Source organism: Medicago sativa, chromosome 1 (genome assembly GCF_051527215.1).
Source record: "Medicago sativa cultivar Bolivia chromosome 1, Bolivia_mono, whole genome shotgun sequence".
Taxonomy (NCBI): Eukaryota; Viridiplantae; Streptophyta; class Magnoliopsida; order Fabales; family Fabaceae; genus Medicago; species Medicago sativa.
In genome coordinates this window covers 58049863-58073850 of record NC_140749.1, presented here as the reverse complement: position 1 = coordinate 58073850, position 23988 = coordinate 58049863, and the positions used below count along the sequence as shown (strand labels likewise).

The 23988-nt window shown below is 35.0% G+C and overlaps 1 protein-coding gene and 1 long non-coding RNA gene across 2 annotated transcripts; one reads left to right on the top strand and one right to left on the bottom strand.

Moving 5' to 3' along the window:
• Positions 1 to 1780: 1780 nt before the first annotated feature.
• LOC146955750 (uncharacterized) lies at positions 1781 to 22632 on the bottom strand. Its single transcript, XR_015017755.1, has 2 exons — positions 22400 to 22632; positions 1781 to 2185 (listed from the first exon to the last, which is right to left on the bottom strand). It is a non-coding gene; the product is annotated as an uncharacterized LOC146955750 (long non-coding RNA).
• LOC146955751 (uncharacterized) lies at positions 3717 to 7009 on the top strand. The gene is made up of 6 exons (XM_085741421.1): positions 3717 to 3856; positions 4140 to 4222; positions 4343 to 5670; positions 5775 to 6445; positions 6548 to 6693; positions 6735 to 7009. The coding sequence occupies exons 1-6, from the start codon at positions 3717 to 3719 to the stop codon at positions 7007 to 7009; spliced, it is 2643 nt and encodes an 880-aa protein (XP_085597547.1).
• Positions 22633 to 23988: the final 1356 nt, after the last annotated feature.

The window sequence follows — 23988 nt, the reverse complement described above, 5'->3', positions numbered from 1 at the left end:
TAAAAAAAAAACTCACGCATTGCTTTCTAGCTCTCTTTTAATTAATTACGGTTCATGCATTCTTAGATACTTTAATTTTCATGACATGCATTTTTTAGTTGTGCTTTAGTGTTGTAAAATTTTATTTCATGCATTTTCGTATCATACATCTTTAGTTGATAATTCCTTTTATAACATGATGTCTTTAAGCCTTTTGATTTAAGATCTATTATTTTGCTATATTGTGTTCTTGCATCATCTCTTTAAACTCATGCATATTTTAAACTCATTTTGTGTATTTGGTTCTAAGTTTTTTTAAATACTTTGATCTCCATGACTCTTTTGCTTTAACGTTTCAAAAAAAATATTACTCCATACACTTTAAAACTTTTTTACTCCATAATATCTTGTGTTGATTTGGCTTTAATATTTCAAATTCTACTTCATGCATTTCTTTAATATTTTGACATCATGCTTTCTTTTGATAATCCATGCAATGCTTTAAGTTTCTTGTCATTCATTATGATTGCTTTATTGTTAGTATAATCTCATGTTTTTTCCCTTGCAATTCATTTTTAATATCAATATTAGTGTGTATAATAGGCTTATGTAATGTCATTCATGTTTATTTCTTGCTTTAGAATACCCCTAGGATGGTATGTAATAGCGTAGTAATTGCACACACCGACACAAGCACCGACACTACACCATTTTATCCATGCTTGCTTTACTTTTCGCATCGTTACGCCAATTTACCGTTAGTTTAGTAAAACCTTTTTCATTCCAAAAATCAAATAAGCAAAAGTCAAATTATTTTCATAATAAACCTTGGATCCAAATCCAAGTTATTTTCCCTTTATTTTCTTAATCAAATTCCTAATTGAACTTTAATTAAACTTAGACTCAATTTCTCAAAATAAAATGAAACAACCTCACTTCTATTTTATTCTTCTATGCCTTGAGGTCTCGCAACCCTTCTCAAAATCATTTTCAAAAAATAATTAAAATCAACCTAACCCACAAAAAATATTTTTAAGAGTGAACTACGACGGTTTTGATCCCTTTTAAGGGTACGTAGGCAGAGGCTTTAATCCTTTCAAATCGATCAAATAAAAATAACAAAAACTCCAACTTCTTCTCCCTCCATTCTTTCACTTCAACTTTAAACAACAAATTTTCAAATAAAAATAAAGTTAGAAAAAGGTTCTCACGGAGTACCGTGAACGACGCGGGTGCCTAACACCTTCCCGAATCGTAACCGACCCCCGGATCCAAAAAGGGTTTTTCAATCTCTTTTTCCCTTCCCAAGAATAAAATTGAGCAAGTCCGGTAGATTGAAGGTTCAAGTCCAATCAATGGCTTGACACCCGAAAATCTTGGTCTACACCCATGTAATTATTTAGTATTGATAATCATCATTATAAACAATTTTCCTATATAAAAAAAAATCATTATAAACAATTTTGCTTCGAGTAATTATTCAGTATTGAGCAACATTAATATCAACAACAAAAAATAATAATCAATTTGCACATTGCACCCTTTAAAATGAAATCACATGCAATAGTTACAACTTACAAACAAACCAAATTTAAGGATAAATTTACAAATTAATGAAAACATGGGGTGCCTTATTAAACAAGAAACCAAATAGATGACATGACACAAACATTCATAGCTCTAGTATAAAATTTGATGAAGGCCTCTCTTCTCCAACTCATTATACACAGCATTCCAACCAGCCTGTGTTGGGTGCAACTGATCCCAAAAAGAAAGTTGATTCAGGATTTTCACAAACCAAAACCTTATTTAAATTTTTATAATCTACACTTCCACACTTATATTCACTGCTTACTCCAACACAACATGGCTTCAAACGTTCCTCAATGTTATGGCTAGAAGGGTGATTCAACACTGACTTGAAACTATCGAAAATGTCTAGAATTGTGAATGTGGTGTGATCATTGGTTTCTTGGTTTAACTTTGTAACAGATTGGTTCAATAGGTTGTTGTGGAGAGCTACAAGGTCATTAAATGTACTATTGCAACTTTGAAATGTGGTTTGAGCAGTGGCTTGAGGAACACAACCAAGAGGTTGTAAACCACCCACAACAATTCTCTCAAATCCTAAGCTTTGAAGATGAATCAAATTGGTGGTTGTTTGGTAAATCACTGAGGCAATGAAAGATGGGAAAGATGGGAAACCCTGCATATATTCAAGGAAATTGTTAACATTCATTTATAAATATATAAAAAAATGAGTACAATTTTTTTTTTTTTAGAAACCCTTCTAAATTATTGATTTATGTTTTTCGGTATGTTTCTATTATCATATACTTGGAATCTTTCTATTTTTCGTATTGGTTTTCATCTTATGTTCTACAATTTTGAAAATGTCAATTTTTTTTTAATTTTCAAAAATACATTTTTCCTAACTTGTATTTATCTTCTCTCTATAACAATTGTTACATATGAGTGCTTCAACTTACAATATATGATAACAAGTAACTACCATTTTTACTTAACTACCCATACCTAATTTTCTTCCAAACTTTTTCCTTTACAACTTTAGGGTTATTTTTGTCAAATCCACTATCAAAACTCACTTTACTAAAACCCACTTTCATACCTTTCTTTATTTAATAATAAACTTTTCTCTTTCATCTTTCTTTATTTATAATAAGAGGGATGCTAGGTGCAAACGCTTGGACAGACGCGGACCAACACACGCCTGTATTGTTAAGCCACGTCAACCATTTTCAAAAGTTATTTACTTGTTTACAGGCTAACTATGTTGTGTCTCTCTGTTTTTTTTGGAAGGAAGCTGTTTTTTTAACACTCTCCTATTTAATTAAAAAAACATTAGAAATCTTTCATGACCACCACCGCTGCTTCAATCACCCACCGCCGCCGCACCTATCATCACAAACTGCCGTAAGACCTATCATACACCATCAATTTCCCTTCTAACTTCTAACACCAAATTACTGCATAATCATGTAAGATCTGAACTACTAAAACAAACAAACAACACATATCCCCATCCTTACAACCTTAACCCCAAAATGGGATCATCTAATTCAACCTCTTTAATCTTCAACTTCACCCTTATTTTTTGCTTTCCCGTCATCATCTCGAAAATAAAATTGAAAACGTGGAACAAAAATTACTCATTATTTTTCCATGACACAGAAATTGTAGAATGTCATTCTTTCCTATAGAACCATGATGAAGAAAAATGTATGGCAACAGTAGAGCTCTGAAAGGGAGACGGTCACAACATTAGTTTTTTTTTGGCTTAAATGCACTTTTGGCCCCCTATGTTTCAAATAGTTGCGATTTTGGCCCCCTAAGAAAAAAAATGGATATTTTGGCCCCCTAACTTTTGTGCCTCTTTTGATTTGCTGATTTTGACCAGTCAACGCCCATGTGTCACTGAGGTGGCAGACATGTGTGTAATTATTATTTAAAAAATAAAATAAGATAATTTTGGCAATTAAAAAAAATAAAAAAGGAAGGAATACATAGAGAAAGCACGTGACCTCCTCCATTCCATTGTTAAAATTCTCAAATCTAGGGTTTCAACCCCCTATCATCCCAAAATCGGTCATCACTTCCAAAACTCAAATCTGTCCGTTTCACCCATTTTATTGCTCGAATCGCTGTGTTATGTCGATCTTTTAGCAAGGTGCATTCGTTTTCTAGAATTAGCAAGGTTCGGTTGTGTTTTGACGAAGATGGAGTGGGTTGGCGAAGGTTCGTCGAAGAAGACAAAGGAAGATGCTAGCGTGCAGAAGAAGAAGAGTGATAGAGGTTGTGGAAGCAAAAATCACATGCTCTCTGAGAATACTCCTGACTATGTCTCAAATGTCTCAAAGTAAGTGTCTGTTTTGTATTTTACTGTCTTGTTTGTAAACTATTTTGGAACCTTTATTGTCTTGGTGGAACCTTTACCATGGTCTCAAATTCTCTCTGAGAATATTACTGTCTTGGTTGGTGTAAACTATTTTGGAACCTTTACTATGTATTTTGGATCCATGTGACATTTATGAATAAAAAATGGTTGGTGGAACTATTGAATACTGTATTTATGGATGTATTTGTATTTTACTGACTTTGTAGCAATTTTTTAATGAAAATGTAATTGTTATTTGTGTTAGGGTTGCTGCTGACCACTCATTGAAGATTAGATTTCACCATAAAGGATATTTTATTTCTGACCCTGTGATGGCTTACATAAAAGGTGAGGTGTACGAGTCTGATAAAAGTTAGGACATAGATGAGATTAATCTCATTGACTTGAAGAATGAGGTCCTTCAAATTGGTGTAAATGGTGAGTACAAGTTGTGGTATGTTACACCAGGCAAAGAGTTCAGGGATGGTCTGAAGTTGCTAGAAAATGATAGAGATACCATTAGGTTTATAAACGAGTTCAAGGGTGAGAGCAGAGCTGACTTCTATGTAGAAACACCAAATGTTGATGGACTTGACTGTAGGTATGAAAGTGATGTTGAAGTGGTACGTGAAGCCAATGAAGATGGAATAGATGGTGAGTCTGAAACAGATCCAGAATACCAAGGTGATGATAGCCAAGAGGGAAGTGAAGATGGAAGCTTGGATGGGATATCACTTGATGACAGTGAGTATGAGGAAGACTTTAATTGGATTGATGTGTTGCCTGAACACACTCTGAACCCAGTTCCTTTTATTCCAACTGTAGTGCCTAGGATATCTGCTGTAGAATCATCAAGGAATGCTGTTCCTACAACTTTGGATGATTTTGAGGATGAAAATGGTGATTCAGAAGAGCTAGAGAGTCCAGCAGCTTCAGATGATGAATCTGGTAAGAAAAAAAAACTTAATAAGTTTAGTTATGGTGAAAATGGTGAGGTAAATTATCAGATAGGTCAAGTTTTTGCTACTGCTGAGCTAATTAAGTCATCTGTTAAAGAATATGCTTTACAAAGTCGGAAAAATGTCTATGTTAAGAAAAATGAGCATCATAGGGTTATTGTCAAGTGTATGCCTAAATGTCCATATCATATGAGGTTTAGCAAGGCTGAACCCAATACATATTTTGTGCTTGCTAGTTATAATTCTGCTCACAAGTGCCATATAACCAAAAATATTAGGCTTTGCAAAACCAAAATTTTGGCTCAAAAACTTGTCCCATTGCTGAAACACACACCTAGCATGACACTGAAGGCTTTGAAAGACGAGTGTAAGACTAGGTGGGGGGTTAATTTGAGCAGTTACCAGGTGTATAGGGCTAAGATTAAAGCTTTGGAGATGATACATGGTGCTATAGATGAACAATATCGTCACCTTAGATCTTATGCCGAGGAGCTGATTAGGAGCAATCCCAATAGTACTGTGAAGATCAAAACTACTCTTGGATCTGAAGGGACAGTCTTTGAGAGGATGTATGTTTGCTTCTATGCTTGCAAGAAAGCTTTTGTGGATAATTGCAGACCCTTGATTGGACTAGATGGTTGTTTCTTGAAGGGAAGATATGGTGGACATTTACTCTCAGCAGTTGGAAAAGATGGTAACAACCAAATGATTCCAATTGCTTTTGCTGTTGTTGAAGCAGAAACCAAAGAGTCATGGGATTGGTTTCTTGAGCTCTTGCTGTCAGATTTAAATGGGATTCAGTGCAAAAGATGGTCCTTCATTTCAGACCAGCAAAAGGTTAGTTAAAGTTTGAATCTTGTATTTTACATGTTAAATATCTTTACGTAATTGTTTTCAGTATAGTTTATAAAATGTATGTTTTATGTGTTTTTTTGTTCAAGGGTTTGGTCAATACCATTGCTGGGATATCTGAGCATGTTGAACACAGGCTGTGTGTCAAACACTTGTATGGAAATTGGAGAAAGAGACACTCTGGTGAACATTTGAAGGAAGCTTTGTGGATAGCAGCTAGGGCCAACACCATGAATGAGTTCAAGAAAGCTATGGAAAACCTTAAGAAGTTGAGTGAGCCTGCTTGGAAAGAAATGAATGATCTAGCACCAGGTATGTGGACAAGAGCTGGGTATAGCACCCACACATGTTGTGACCTACAAGTCAATAACATGTGTGAGGCATTTAATAGTGCTATAATTGATTATAGGGAGTATCCTATTATTTCAATGTTGGAGGGTTTAAAATTCTACTTGACTAATAGAATTGTAAGGCTTAGAGACTACATGTTAAGGTATGAGGGTGACATATGTCCAGCCATAGTCAAAATATTATATAAGTGTAAGAAGGATGCTGATAAATGGACTCCACACTGGCATGGGGATAGAGATTATGCCCATTTCTCGGTCTCTGATGGTGTTGATACATTTGTGGTTGACCTTGTAAAGATGACTTGTGCATGTAGAAAATGGGAACTTACAGGTATTCCTTGCCCTCATTCAATTACTTGTATGTGGTGGAACAATCAGAACCCAGATGACTATGTTGCTCATTGGTACAGGTTAGTTTCTGCTTGGTATTTCTGAACTGATTAATTTTGCTTGTTTTGTGAATTTTGTTAGTCTCTGCTTCCTATTTCTGAACTGTATTGGTAATTAAACAGGAAATCTACATTCTTAGCTACATATGATAACTTGATCATGCCTTCAAATGGACCAAAGTTGTGGCCAGAGGTTGCTGGTGAACCTATTATACCACCAAACATGAGAAGGGCTCCTGGTAGACCCAAGAAACTGAGAAGGGCTCCTGGTAGACCCAAGAAACTGCAGCATTTGTGCACCAGTCTGTAGCATCTGCTAGGCAGCCTGCTGCAGCATTTGCTAGCCAACCTGCTGCAGCATTTGCAAGCCAGATTTCTGCATCTGCTACCAATTCTGTGCTAGCTTCAACTAAGCCAACTGCAAGCAACAGTGTGCCAGCTTCAGGAAATGCTGTCAAAGGTGGGAAACATCTAGTTGGGTCTGAAGAAATATTTGTGCCAAAGAAAGGAAGGACTACTGGTTTGAAGAGGAAGATTGAAGAAGTTGGTCAAGTTGGGACTCAACAATCAGTCAACAAGCCTTAGACTATTTTCAGTTGTTTTAGCATAGACTTAGCTTACAATTTGTGCTCCACTTTTTGGGTGTTTAATAGTTGAATTATTTCATCTTTTGGAATGTAATCTTTTAAGTACTTTGACTTGAATTATGTCTTATCTTTTGTGGAACATCAGACATGGTCTATGTGCATGTAATGTTAAGTACTCTTATTATTATCATATTATGTTAAGTACTATTTTGCTTCAATATATATATCTTGGAATCAGTTATTTGGTTGGCTGGTGCTTCTGTACTAACAACAGGCTTACTGTGGTGCCTTATTGTGGTGCTTATTATTATCAAATGCAGTGGTACACATGCAAACTATACTTATTAATTTACTTACTAGTTATGGATTAAATTAGGGACCAAAATGTGACTCTAATCAACTTCTGTCCTTTTCTCAAAGTTAGAAACAAGAATTAAGAAAGCTCACTCTCAAATAATCAAAAGCCAAATGAAGGACTAAGATAGATAGATAGGGAGAACACAACACATATCTAGTAACATGAAGTTTTCATTAGCTATTAAAACACAGAAGTCATATCAGAAACATACCAACATGGCCCATCACACATATGTTTGTATTACTTTGTCTCCTGTGCTTCACAACTTATATTCCATTTTCATTTTTGGTTGATAATTGTTCCCTAAAATAACTATATTAATTTTTCATCAATATCCATTTTCTTCACTGAACCAGAGAAGCATTCTTTGTAAAGATTTGAATTTGAAACCACCCCAGTCGAAAATTATCAATCTGATGTATACTTGAAAATGAGCTGAAATAAATAGCATCCAAAGTAAGGAAAGAACATTACTATTTTTATGCTTGGTTTTGGTTCTTTTCTTCATAAGAATCATATTCATAATCAAATAAATGACAATACTAATGCAACCTGAAACATAGTACAAAATGATTCAACTCCTTCTTCATTCTCAAATCATAAGTTACAAACTTTTTCAAACCAGTAACAAGATTACCATAGTTAAACACATCACACCTCACCTAATCCCTCTAATATTACATCAGTTAGCAAACTTAATGCACATTACACCAAAACATAGTAACAACAATACCCCTAAAATGACAATGATATTCACATGAGTTCTCTCTTTCTTCCTCAAAGCATTGTTTTTCTTCAGCAATCCTCTGATGATTTTCTTCTGTCGATCTGGGACTTCAGGATCAAACCACCTAAAAAACTTGCATTTCCTCCTCTGAAAATATCTCCCACATCCATAGAATCTCCTCCCTGGGTTTTCATCTGTCCAAGCAGTCACCAATGGTGAATCAACACCACAATAGCAAACTAGGTTACCTCTTTGCTTCTGTGTCGCACCAGACAGTGAGGAAGATGAACAATCACCCATTTTCGGATCCTGGAAAAAAAACCAAGTAGAAACTCAAGATTAAGAGATGGGGATGATGCAACTCACGAAAACAGGAGAAGAAAGGGGGATATGAACACAAATTGAAACAGAAATTCGATTAAGAGAAGAAGAATTGATGAAGGATATCAGAATGGAGAATGGTAGGATTTGGGGGTTTTTAAACCCTAATATCCTACCGTTGGAGAAGAAGTGCAAGAGAAGAAGTACCGTTGGAGAAGAAGAGATGGAGGAGGTCACGTGCTTTCTCTATGATTCCTTCCTTTTTTATTTTTTTTAATTACCAGAATTATTTTATTTTATTTTTTAAATAATAATTACACACATGTCTGCCACCTCAGTGACACATGGGCGTTGACTGGTCAAAATCAGCAAATCAAAAGAGGCACAAAAGTTAGGGGGCCAAAATATCCATTTTTTTTTCTTAGGGGGCCAAAATCGCAACTATTTGAAACATAGGGGGCCAAAAGTGCATTTAAGCTTTTTTTTTTCGTTTGTAGAATTAATAAAATGAAAATAATTGTTAAAAAAGTAACTTGTATAGCCGGTAGCCAAGCAAGAGATAATGACGTGGCTCAAAGTTAGAGCGAGTGTTAGCAGGCGTGTGTTAGAGCGTCTGTCTTTAGCACTTCTCTTATAATAATAATCTTTTCTCTCTCATCTTTATTTATTTAATAATAAACTTTCTCTCACATTTATTTTTTAATAATAAACTTTTCTCTCTCAATCTCACTCTTCTCTCTTATCTTTTTCTTACCAACTTTCTTCATTTTTCATTTTCTCTCTTCATTTTCAACTCCATTTCTCTACTAATTTTCAATTTGGTTTTACTAACAAATTTTTTTTTTTAATAGAGGAAACTAACAAGTGTTGTTGTTATCGCAGAATATGATTTTGTATTTTACGATAACACTATTATATAATACGTTGATCATCAATCTTAACTGACACGTGGAAATGAGTTAACAGATTTTGCAAAATACTAACGGAGAGGACCAAAATAGTAAACGGCATAAGATTTATTGGACCAAATTGAGACACTTTATAGTTAAGGGACCAAATTGAAAACCAAAAATAAGTTAAGGGACCAAACGATGTATTAAGCCTAATATTTTTCGCACTCAAACATATTAGTAAATAAAATCTATGATTATTTTTATTTATTAGCTTTTTTCGTATCGCCAATACTAAAACAAGAACAATATTATAATATACTATGATTAATCATACTTCAATTTTTTTCGTTGTTTTTTTTTTTGAAAATGTATCACTTAAAAAATCATTGAAGTGTACAATTGTAACATGGGGACCCATTTTAGTAACTACAACGAGTGATCGGTTTTAATTAGTATTTTTTTAATATCTCTATTTAAACACCGCGACTGCCTAAGTTTTATTAAGGCTTAAATATGTCTTTCGTCCCTGTAAATATAGACCATTTGAATTTTCATCCCTAAAGTTACTAATCCTTCCAATCTGCCACTGCAAAATTTAATCATTTGAAAAATGGTCCTAATTACATCTGATTAGTAACTTCATGGACGAAAATTCAAATGACTTATATTTGCAGGGACTAAAGACCTATTTAAGCCAACCACCTCACCCAATCATCACTTGCCACATGGGCACCACGTCGCTAATGACAGCCACCTTGGCAAAAAAACCTAATTAGGACCAAAAGTCAAATGATTAAATTTTGCAGTGGCAGATTGGAAGGATTAGTAACTTCAGGGACAAAAATTCAAATGACCTATATTTGCAGGGACGAAAGACCTATTTAAGCCTTTTATTAATATATTCAAAAAATATATGTGGGTGTATGAACTATATATTAATAAAAAAATATATGTGAGTATATGTTTGTTTTATAGGAATATACTCACATATATATTTTTAATAATAAACTTTTTTCTCTCAATCTCACTCTCCTCTCTTATATTTTTCTTACCAACTTTCTTCATTTTTCATTTTCTCTCTTCATTTTCAACTCCATTTCTCTACTAATTTTCAATTCGGTTTTACTAACAAGTTTTTTTTTTTTTTTTTATAGAGGAAACTAACAAGTGTTGTTGTTATAGCAGAATGTGATTTTGTATTTTACGATAACACTATTATATAATACGTTAATTATGTTTTTTCACGGGGCGCATATTAATATTTTTCACACTCAAACATATTAGTAAATAAAATCTATGATTATTTTTATTTATTAGCTTTTTTCATATCGTCAATACTAAAACAAGAACAATATTATAATATACTATGGTTAATCATACTTCAATTTTTTCCGTTGTTTTTTTTTTTTTGAAAATGTATCACTGAAAAAATCATTGGAGTGTACAGTTGTAACACGAGACCCATTTTAGTAACTACAACGAGTAATCGGTTTTAATTAACATTTTTTTAATATCTCTATTTAAACACCGCGACTGCCTAAGTTTTATTAAGGCTTAAATATGTCTTTTGTCCCTGTAAATATAGACCATTTGAATTTTCGTCCAAAAAGTTACTAATCCTTCCAATCTGCCACTGCAAAATTTAATCATTTGAAAAATGGTCCTAAGTACATCTGATTAGTAACTTCAGGGACGAAAATTCAAATGGCTTATATTTGCAGGGACTAAAGACTTATTTAAGCCAACCACCTCACCCAATCATCACTTGCCACATGGGCCCCACGTCGCTAATGACAGCCACCTCGGCGAAAAAACCTAATTAGGACCAAAAGTCAAATGATTAAATTTTGCAGCGGCAAATTGGAATGATTAGTAACTTCAGGGACAAAAATTCAAATGACCTATATTTGCAGGGACGAAAGACCTATTTAAGCCTTTTATTAATATATTCAAAAAATATATGTGGGTGTATGAACTATATATTAATAAAAATATATATGTGAGTATATGCTTGTTTTACACGAATATCCTCACATATATATATTTTTAATAATAAACTTTTTTCTCTCAATCTCACTCTCCTCTCTTATATTTTTCTTACCAACTTTCTTCATTTTTTCATTTTCTCTCTTCATTTTCAACTCCATTTCTCTCCTAATTTTCAATTCGGTTTTACTAACAAGTTTTTTTTTATAGAGGAAACTAACAAGTGTTGTTGTTATAACAGAATATGATTTTGTATTTTACGATAACATTATTATATAATACGTTAATTATGTTTTTTCACGGGACGCATATTAATATTTTTCACACTCAAACATATTAGTAAATAAAATCTATGATTATTTTTATTTATTAGCTTTTTTCATATCGTCAATACTAAAACAAGAACAATATTATAATATACTATGATTAATCATACTTCAATTTTTTCCGTTGATTTTTTTTTTTTTTGAAAATGTATCACTGAAAAAATCATTGGAGTGTACAATTGTAACACGGGACCCATTTTAGTAACTACAACGAGTGATCGGTTTTAATTAGTATTTTTTTAATATATCTATTTAAACACCGCGACTGCCTAAGTTTTATTAAGGCTTAAATAGGTCTTTCGTCCCTGTAAATATAGACCATTTGAATTTTCGTCCCTGATGTTACTAATCCTTCCAATCTGCCACTGCAAAATTTAATCATTTGAAAAATGGTCCTAATTACATATTATTAGTAACTTCAGGGACGAAAAATCAAATGGCTTATATTTGCAGGGACTAAGGACCTATTTAAGCCAACCACCTCATCCAATCATCGCTTGCCACATGGGCACCACGTCGCTAATGACAACCACCTCGGCAAAAAAACCTAATTAGGAACAAAAGTCAGATGATTAAATTTTGCAGTGGCAGATTGGAAGGATTAATAACTTCAGGGACGAAAATTCAAATGACCTATATTTGTAGGGACGAAAGACCTATTTAAGCCTTTTATTAATATATTCAAAAAATATATGTGGGTGTATGAACTATATATAATAAAAATATATATGTGAGTATATGTTTGTTTTACAGGAATATATTAGTATATTCTTATTTCTGAAATCTAATGGAACTATATATTGATAAATATGAGTGTATGTACTATACATTAATAAAAATATATCTCACTATATATTTTTATGCGGGAATATGTTAGTATATGTTTATTTGTGAAATGTATATTCATTTTTATTTTTAATATCGTCAATACTAAATCAAACAAAAAACTATGATTTTTCACGGGATGCTTATTAGTATTTTTCACACTAAAACATATTAGTAAATAAAAACTATGATTATTTTTATTTATTAGCTTTTTTAATATCGTCAATACTAAAATTTAATATATATTTGTTCATATTAAAATTTAATTATTTTATAATTTTTCAATACTACCGATCAAATATATACATTATTATGTTTTAAATACTTTACATATTTTCACCATGGACAAAAAAAAATCGCTATGTCAAGCGCAACCGGGACGCGACACGCGGCGGAGCTGTAACGCCTGTCTTAATTATTTAATTAATTCGATGAAGTTTAGAATATAATTATAAATATATGCTCATATGATTTATGATTTAAGTGATTTATATGATTGATATGTGTGAATAATATGATTTATAAATAAATTATGTGGAGTATATGATGTTGTGAAGTTGTTATGTTGGAGTGACTTATTTTATTATTAAATAAAATAAGATATGAGAAATAAAATAAAAATATTAGAAGTTGGGCTGTGAGGTGGAAAGAGTAAGTTTATAGGTGAGATGAGTAATAGGGTAAATAAATAGGACAGACATAAGTTGGAAACGTTTTACGTGAAACGCTTTTGGGGGAAAAAGGAGAAAAAGTCAGAAGAGGAGAACCAGAGGGAGAGGCTATCGATTCTGCAATTACAAGGTAAGGGTGAGACTAATTTTCATTACTATTAAGGGTATGATTCTATAGGATGAATTTAGCATGATTAGGTTAAGTTTTGGTGAGAATTGGGAATTAGGTTTAAGACCGAATTTGATGATTGAATCATGAAAAGATGTTAGGTTGATGCTAAATTAGTGTACAGAACTTAGTTATACCATAAGATGATAATTAGATGTTAAATTGAGGTTAGAATTAGGAGATTAAGTGAAAAGTTGGAATTTTTAGGTTTCTGGCCGTACTGACATTCATCGCTCGCACCTGCGAGCAAGAACACTCGCATCTGCGAGCTAGAACCCAGAACTCGCAACTGCGAGCAACACAACTCGCAACTGCGAGTGACCTGTGAGCTCGCAACTGCGAGCAGAATAACTCGCCACTGCGAGTAAATACGTAGGCACCCAGAATGCACACTTTGCTCGCCATTGCGAGTGAAGTTACTCGCCACTGCGAGTTAGGCTGTTAGTTGCCCAAAATTGTCCCGATGCGATCCTTTCGCACGTGTAGTCTTGAGATGACCTTAGAAGTAAGTTAGAGAGCTGTTTAGGATGCTTTCATAAGCTCCAGAAGTCTGTTATGGTGACTGAAATTAGAAGTGTTGCTGCATGAATGCTATAATGATGTTTTATGATATTTATATTGATGTAATTAATTCTTTACGTGAATGTTAACACATTCAAGCGTTGTTAATTGTTGTATGTTGTTGCTGTTTTCTGTTGTCGACTGTTAGTGTCTTGAGGTTGCATGAGTCGGTCTATGTTGTTGGAATTTAAGAAGTTGTCCATGATTATGAGTCATATGAGTTGTACACGTCGTTGTCTAAGTTGTTGGGAGTTGAGTTCATTGCATACTCATTAAAGTTGGGGGCTTTAGGCCCGGCAGCCTTTGTGCTCATTAAAGTTGGGGGCTTTAGGCCCGGCAGCCTTTGTGCTAATTAAAGTTGGGGGCTTTAGGCCCGGCAGCCTTTGTGCTCACACGTTGAAGAGCCTATTATGCTCATTTGTTGTTGATTGGTACCACATGCATTTGCATATCAAGAAGTTTAATGATGTTTAAGTTGTCAAGTTGTTGTTGAGTTGATAGAGTTGCATGGTCAAAGATGAGTTGTGTCGTCAAGTTGAGTGTTAAGTTGATTATGATTTGTGATGAAAATTAGTAATGATATTTGATGATTGTATTTGTTATGACATGAAAAATATACTGATTGTTAATTGTTGACATGTTATTAATGTTTAAGTTGTTAAATGCATTTTATTGGATTATATGCTTAATGTATTGATTATGAAATCTCACCCCTTCTGCGTATATGTTGCCTCGACCGTGGGTAATGTGCAGGTAATAAAGATTAGAGGCGTTCTTGAGTGGACTCTCAGTTGGTGTCTAGGTGCTCTGATACGTAACGGGATGGGGGCTTGCATTTACTTCTATTCCTTACGTGTCTCTTTTATGAACTAATTTATGAGATTTTTCAATAAGGCCTGCGTGCCAAGACTTTTAAATGTTGAACTAATTTCCGCTGCAATAGTTTAAGATTTTTCATGATGTTGAATTTGAAGGATTATTATTATTATTATCCATTTTATGATTTAAATGAAGTATGTGACATTCCGTTGTGATCAAAATACTCTGATTTTAAATGAAATTTTTATGTTGGGAAAACGGGGTGTTACAATTGGTATCAGAGCAGGTCGGTCCGTCCGGCCAAGTAGTGAGTCAAGTTGTGTCATTTTAGCAATTGGAATACCATTATTATGTTATTCTAAATGTTGTGTGTTGTGCAGAGAAGAGACCTGGAGGCTGCGAATCTTATTTGCTATAAGAGGACTAGAATGGCTGGAAGAAATGATGCTGCGATTGCTGCTGCTTTGGAAGCTGTAGCCCAAGCTGTGGGACAACATCCAAATGCTGGTGCTGGTGCGAATGCTGATGTGAGAATGTTGGAGACCTTTCTGAGAAATCATCCTCCTACCTTCAAAGGAAGGTACGACCCTGATGGAGCACAGACGTGGCTCAAGGAGGTTGAGAGAATTTTCAGAGTTATGCAATGTACTGATGATCAGAAGGTGCGTTTTGGAACGCATATGCTGGCTGAGGAAGCTGATGACTGGTGGGTGAGCCTCCAACCTACCCTAGAGCAGGATGATGCAGTTATTACTTGGGCTGTGTTTAAGAGAGAATTCCTAAACATATATTTTCCTGAGGATGTTCGCGGGAGAAAAGAGATCGAGTTCCTTGAGCTAAAGCAAGGAAACATGTCGGTGACAGAGTATGCAGCAAAGTTTGTGGAGCTGGCTCAGTTCTATCCACACTACACGGGAGACAATGCTGAGTTCTCCAAGTGTATCAAGTTTGAGAATGGTTTGCGTGCTGATATTAAGCGAGCCATTGGTTACCAACAGATCCGTGACTTTTCTGCTTTGGTGAGCAGATGCAGAATCTATGAAGATGACAGCAAAGCTCATTATAAGATTATGAGTGAGAAGCGGGGTAAGGGCCAACAAAGTCGCCCAAAGCCTTACAGTGCTCTTGCTGACAAAGGAAGAGGAAGAGCTAATGATGAGAGGAGGTCAAATAAGAAGGATACTGGTGCTGAGGTTGTTTGTTACACTTGTGGCGAGAAAGGCCATAAGAGTAATGCTTGTACTAAGGATATTAAACGGTGCTTTCGTTGTGGCAGTAAAGGGCATACACTTGCAGAGTGTAAGCATGCGGACATTGTGTGTTTTAACTGCAAAGAAGAGGGTCATATTGGGTCTCAGTGTACGAATCCGAAGAAGACTCAGACTAGAGGGAAAGTGTTTGCGTTGACTGGTACTCAGACTGAAAATGAGGATCGTTTGATCAGAGGTACTTGTTATATTAACAATACTCCTTTAGTTGCTATTATTGATACTGGTGCTACACATTGTTTTGTTGCTTTTGATTGTGCTTCTAAGTTGGGTCTTGCTGTGTCTGATATGAGTGGAGAAATGGTCGTCGAAACTCCAGCTAAGGGTTCGGTGACTACTTCTCTTGTTTGTTTACGATGTCCTTTGTCTATGTTTGATCGTGACTTTGAGATTGATTTAGTTTGTCTGCCTCTGAGTGGAATGGATGTAATTCTTGGTATGAACTGGTTAGAGTACAACCATGTTCTCATTAATTGTTTTAGTAAGTCGGTGCGTTTCTCTTCTGCCGAAGAGGAAAGTGGAGCAGAATTTTTGTCTACTAAGCAGCTGAAGCAATTAGAACGTGATGGGATCTTGATGTTTTCCTTGATGGCATCCTTATCTTTGGAGAATCAAGCAGTGATTGATAAGCTGCAGGTGGTGTGTGATTTTCCTGAAGTTTTCCCTGATGAAATCCCTGATGTACCACCGGAGAGAGAAGTTGAATTTTCTATTGACCTTGTTCCGGGAACGAAGCCTGTGTCTATGACACCTTATCGTATGTCAGCTTCTGAGTTGGCTGAGTTGAAGAAACAGTTGGAGGAATTGCTAGATAAGAAGTTCATTAGACCGAGTGTTTCACCTTGGGGAGCGCCGGTATTGTTGGTTAAGAAGAAAGATGGAAGTATGAGGTTGTGCATTGATTATCGACAACTGAATAAAGTAACTATAAAGAATAGATATCCACTTCCAAGAATTGATGATTTGATGGACCAGCTGGTGGGTGCACGTGTGTTCAGCAAGATTGATTTAAGGTCGGGTTATCATCAGATTAAAGTAAAAGATGAAGATATGCAGAAGACGGCCTTTAGGACGCGATATGGTCATTATGAATATAAGGTGATGCCTTTTGGTGTGAGTAATGCGCCTGGCGTGTTTATGGAGTATATGAATCGCATTTTCCATGCATTTTTGGATCGCTTTGTGGTTGTGTTCATCGATGATATTTTGATTTACTCTAAGACAGAAGAAGAACATGCAGAACATTTGAAAATCGTTTTGCAAGTGCTGAAGGAGAAGAAGTTGTATGCTAAATTGTCTAAGTGTGAATTCTGGTTGAACGAGGTAAGTTTTCTGGGCCATGTTATTTCTGGTAGTGGTATTGCAGTCGATCCATCTAAAGTTGAAGCAGTATCACAATGGGAGACTCCTAAGTCGGTTACAGAGATTAGAAGCTTTTTGGGTTTGGCAGGATACTATCGAAGATTTATAGAAGGATTTTCTAAGTTGGCACTTCCGTTAACACAGTTGACGTGTAAAGGTAAAACCTTTGTGTGGGATGTTCATTGTGAGAACAGTTTTAATGAATTGAAGAAGCGTTTGACGACGGCTCCAGTTTTGATTTTGCCAAAACCTGATGAACCTTTTGCGGTGTATTGTGATGCGTCCAAATTGGGCTTAGGCGGAGTGCTTATGCAAGATGGTAAAGTTGTTCCTTATGCATCAAGACAGTTGAGAACTCATGAACGAAACTATCCTACTCATGACCTTGAATTAGCTGCAGTCGTATTTGTCCTTAAGATTTGGAGACACTACTTGTATGGTTCGAGATTCGAGGTGTTTAGTGATCACAAGAGCTTGAAGTATTTGTTTGATCAGAAAGAATTGAATATGCGACAGCGACGGTGGCTCGAATTGTTGAAGGATTATGACTTTAGTTTGAATTACCATCCGGGTAAAGCTAATGTTGTTGCGGATGCCTTAAGTAGGAAGAGTTTACATATGTCTGCTATGATGGTGAAGGAATTTGAGTTACTTGAACAGTTTAGAGATATGAGCTTAGTTTGTGAAATGTCGTCTCGGAGCGTTAAGTTAGGAATGCTGAAAATTGATAACGATTTCTTGAAAAGTATTAGAGATGCACAGAAGGTTGATGTTAAGTTTGTGGACTTGTTGGTTGCTAGTAATCAAACTGAAGATGGTGACTTTAAAGTCGATGATCAAGGTGTGTTGAGGTTCCGAGGTAGGATTTGTATTCCAGACAATGATGAGATAAAAAGGATGATTCTGGAAGAGAGTCATAGGAGTAGCTTGAGCATTCATCCGGGAGCTACAAAGATGTATCATGATTTAAAGAAGCTGTTTTGGTGGTCAGGATTGAAACGTGATGTGGCACAATTTGTGTACTCTTGTTTGATTTGTCAGAAGTCGAAGGTAGAGCATCAGAAACCTGCTGGGTTGATGGCACCGTTAGATGTACCAGAATGGAAATGGGATAGTATATCCATGGATTTTGTGACGAGTTTGCCAAATACTCCTAAAGGGAATGACGCAATTTGGGTGATTGTTGACAGATTGACGAAGTCGGCACACTTCCTTCCGATTAATATTAGTTTTCCTGTGGCTCAGTTGGCAGATATTTATATTCGAGACATTGTGAAGCTGCATGGTGTTCCTTCGAGCATTGTGTCAGATAGAGACCCACGATTTACTTCTAGATTTTGGAAGAGTTTGCAAGAGGCTTTAGGTTCTAAGTTGAGATTGAGTTCGGCTTATCATCCTCAGACAGATGGTCAGTCGGAAAGAACGATTCAGTCACTTGAGGATTTGTTGAGAGTATGTGTGCTTGAGCAAGGTGGAACTTGGGATAGTCATCTTCCGTTGATAGAGTTCACTTATAATAACAGCTATCATTCAAGTATTGGGATGGCACCTTTCGAGGCTTTGTATGGTCGGAGGTGTAGGACTCCGTTGTGTTGGTTTGAGACAGGTGAAAGTGTGGTTTTAGGACCAGAAATTGTTCAACAGACTACTGAGAAGGTGAAAATGATTCAAGAGAAGATGAAAGCGTCGCAGAGTCGACAGAAGAGTTACCATGATAAGCGTAAAAAAGACCTAGAGTTTCAAGAGGGAGACCATGTGTTCTTGAGAGTTACTCCAACGACCGGTGTTGGTCGTGCATTGAAGTCAAAGAAGTTGACTCCAAAGTTTATTGGTCCTTATCAGATATCTGAGAGAATTGGCACGGTGGCTTATAGAGTTGGCTTACCACCGCATTTATCGAATTTGCACGATGTGTTTCACGTGTCGCAGCTGAGGAAGTATGTTCCAGACCCGTCCCACGTGATACAGAGTGATGATGTGCAAGTTAGAGACAACCTTACGGTGGAAACTTTACCTTTGAGGATTGATGATCGCAAGGTAAAGATGTTGAGAGGCAAGGAGATACCTCTAGTGAGAGTGGTTTGGAGTGGAACGACTGGCGAAAGCTTGACGTGGGAGCTAGAGAATAAGATGCGGGAGTCTTATCCAGAGTTGTTTGCTTGAGGTAAATTTTCGAGGACGAAAATTCTATAAGTTGGGGAGAGTTGTAACGCCTGTCTTAATTATTTAATTAATTCGATGAAGTTTAGAATATAATTATAAATATATGCTCATATGATTTATGATTTAAGTGATTTATATGATTGATATGTGTGAATAATATGATTTATAAATAAATTATGTGGAGTATATGATGTTGTGAAGTTGTTATGTTGGAGTGACTTATTTTATTATTAAATAAAATAAGATATGAGAAATAAAATAAAAATATTAGAAGTTGGGCTGTGAGGTGGAAAGAGTAAGTTTATAGGTGAGATGAGTAATAGGGTAAATAAATAGGACAGACATAAGTTGGAAACGTTTTACGTGAAACGCTTTTGGGGGAAAAAGGAGAAAAAGTCAGAAGAGGAGAACCAGAGGGAGAGGCTATCGATTCTGCAATTACAAGGTAAGGGTGAGACTAATTTTCATTACTATTAAGGGTATGATTCTATAGGATGAATTTAGCATGATTAGGTTAAGTTTTGGTGAGAATTGGGAATTAGGTTTAAGACCGAATTTGATGATTGAATCATGAAAAGATGTTAGGTTGATGCTAAATTAGTGTACAGAACTTAGTTATACCATAAGATGATAATTAGATGTTAAATTGAGGTTAGAATTAGGAGATTAAGTGAAAAGTTGGAATTTTTAGGTTTCTGGCCGTACTGACATTCATCGCTCGCACCTGCGAGCAAGAACACTCGCATCTGCGAGCTAGAACCCAGAACTCGCAACTGCGAGCAACACAACTCGCAACTGCGAGTGACCTGTGAGCTCGCAACTGCGAGCAGAATAACTCGCCACTGCGAGTAAATACGTAGGCACCCAGAATGCACACTTTGCTCGCCATTGCGAGTGAAGTTACTCGCCACTGCGAGTTAGGCTGTTAGTTGCCCAAAATTGTCCCGATGCGATCCTTTCGCACGTGTAGTCTTGAGATGACCTTAGAAGTAAGTTAGAGAGCTGTTTAGGATGCTTTCATAAGCTCCAGAAGTCTGTTATGGTGACTGAAATTAGAAGTGTTGCTGCATGAATGCTATAATGATGTTTTATGATATTTATATTGATGTAATTAATTCTTTACGTGAATGTTAACACATTCAAGCGTTGTTAATTGTTGTATGTTGTTGCTGTTTTCTGTTGTCGACTGTTAGTGTCTTGAGGTTGCATGAGTCGGTCTATGTTGTTGGAATTTAAGAAGTTGTCCATGATTATGAGTCATATGAGTTGTACACGTCGTTGTCTAAGTTGTTGGGAGTTGAGTTCATTGCATACTCATTAAAGTTGGGGGCTTTAGGCCCGGCAGCCTTTGTGCTCATTAAAGTTGGGGGCTTTAGGCCCGGCAGCCTTTGTGCTAATTAAAGTTGGGGGCTTTAGGCCCGGCAGCCTTTGTGCTCACACGTTGAAGAGCCTATTATGCTCATTTGTTGTTGATTGGTACCACATGCATTTGCATATCAAGAAGTTTAATGATGTTTAAGTTGTCAAGTTGTTGTTGAGTTGATAGAGTTGCATGGTCAAAGATGAGTTGTGTCGTCAAGTTGAGTGTTAAGTTGATTATGATTTGTGATGAAAATTAGTAATGATATTTGATGATTGTATTTGTTATGACATGAAAAATATACTGATTGTTAATTGTTGACATGTTATTAATGTTTAAGTTGTTAAATGCATTTTATTGGATTATATGCTTAATGTATTGATTATGAAATCTCACCCCTTCTGCGTATATGTTGCCTCGACCGTGGGTAATGTGCAGGTAATAAAGATTAGAGGCGTTCTTGAGTGGACTCTCAGTTGGTGTCTAGGTGCTCTGATACGTAACGGGATGGGGGCTTGCATTTACTTCTATTCCTTACGTGTCTCTTTTATGAACTAATTTATGAGATTTTTCAATAAGGCCTGCGTGCCAAGACTTTTAAATGTTGAACTAATTTCCGCTGCAATAGTTTAAGATTTTTCATGATGTTGAATTTGAAGGATTATTATTATTATCCATTTTATGATTTAAATGAAGTATGTGACATTCCGTTGTGATCAAAATACTCTGATTTTAAATGAAATTTTTATGTTGGGAAAACGGGGTGTTACAGGAGCCGCGGCCATACAGCGCGGCGAAGCCGCGCTACCCGTGCTGTAGCACGGGTATCTCGACTAGTTATCTTTATAACTTTGAAATATTGTGCTAATGTTATGCAATAATAATTGAAAAATTATTTGCTCTATCTCTCCTTTTTTATAAGATTACTTTACAAATATCACGGGTGTAAAAATATATTTAGTGTTAACTTTTAATAAATTTGTTAAGTAATAAACTTATCATAAATATATGTGACTATTACCAAATTGTTCTTTGTATATAGATATATTTATTTGTTAACTTTTAATATTCCAAGATACATTGATAATATATTAATAAGGGCTACACTTGAAAAAAAAAGTGATAAATGCATCTAAAAATTTGTAAATAGTCTTATATCTAGAGACAATTTTTTTTTTTGAAAAAGACAACTTTTTTTTTTTTGTAAAAAAAGTTAACAAATAATTATTAAAAAAATTAATAAAAAAATTAATTTTTTTATTTTTTTAATTAATTTTTTTATAAAATGATTAAAAAAAATATTAAAAAAATTACACACGTGGCGTCCACATCAGCATTGATTTTGTCAAAATTGATGTGGGGGGCCAAAACTGCAAAAGAGACAATACTTAGGGGGATGGATTGTATTTTATTTTGTTAGGGGCCAAATTCGCAACTTCCTAATACTTAGAGGGTCAAAACTGTTATTAAGCCTATATTTTAATTATCATTATCATCTTAATTTCTTAATCATTGAGTCTCATATTATACATCCAAGAAATATAGAAAATAAATATGATGATTAAATTAAATAATTTACCAGGAAAGCTCCTCCTGTTTCCAAATAATAATTGTAGTCATTTCCAGCAACAGAGACATAAGCTATAGATTTGGTGATATCTAAGGGAGTGTAGACATTTTCTTGAATGAGTTTGATTAAGGAATTGATTTGGGTTGTCACATTTGGTCCTGTAGAAGATACTTCAAATACACCTGTACCACCGTAGGCAAAGTTCATCCCATACTTCAAATCATGCTTAGGCACTGTATTAGTATTCCTTCCATAAATTGTGAGTGATTGGTGATTTCAATCCCAAATACTTGGCTGCACAATATAAAAGAGGAAGCATAATTAAAAGAGAAAGCAAACACTAATAAAGAAAGACTAAAATATGCATTTAATCCTTACAAATATAACAAATTTGGATTTTGATCGTTGTAAAAATATATTTTTTTGAAATATACAAATAAAAGGTTAATTTGATTTGGGATTTCAATGGAGGTGAACCAACTCTATGTCAATGGTTTTTGCATGGGTATATTTCAAAAAAATATTTTTACAACGATCAATGTCCAAATTCCTTATATTTTTACAAGGATATTTATTTTACTCTTTAAAATGAGTTGTTAACTTTAGAAGATAACTGCCTAAACGAAATTGAATACACAAAAACACAAGGCAACACAAACACCACATAATGTTGCAGCATTTTACATGTGAAAGAAACAACATTATGGAAAAAAAAGTACAAGGTAAACTGACAAGTACAAGTGGTATATACTTGATGATAATGCTATTAGAGGGAAGGATGAATTCACATACCAAGGAAGTCAGTTAAAACTCTGCCGTTGGAGAATCTCCCAACTGGTTTTCCGGGAAAGGTTATACCATATGGCACTTTCCATGAATCAAATATGGTTTTTATGGAGTTGCCAGTATCAACATACGAATCTCCAAAAACAAACAATTTTTTTGAAGGATGATTGAGATGGCGAGTGGCCTCAACTTGGAGCCCCGTTTGTCCTATAACAATAAATCATAAGATGTACATTTAATTAGTTTAGAAAGCTGAATATCTATTGATTATTAATAGTCATCGACAAAACAAGTGAATATTTCACACTATTAACATGGCTTCCTAAAATGTTTATGAAAAATTGTATTAACATTTTATGATCATAAATTCATAAACGTATTTCCCTAAAAAAGTGAATAAATTCATAGTAATATATACCCGAGAGAACTACAAGTACTAAGGAAATACATAAGAGGATGAAAAGGTGCTTTTGTGAGTCCATGATGAATAGCAATGGGAATGATCAAGGCGTTGAGATTTTTTATAGGAATCTAGAAACTAGAGAGGAAAATATAATTGAATGCACAATGGAAATAGCAATAGATGTTGAGAAAACTATATGAAGACATGATGGATAAATTTAGGGTTTTATAGTGAAAGAATGAAGACGTGGCAAACAGTTGGAATGTGGGAATTATGTTACAAAAAGGATTGAATGGTTGAATTTGTGAATAGTTAAGGTTTGATTTTGTCATTTGGCTGCGTAGTTAAAACACGGTGGGAGGCTGAAGACTTGAGTAAAAAATAAACTAAAGTTGGAATGGTCAAGTCT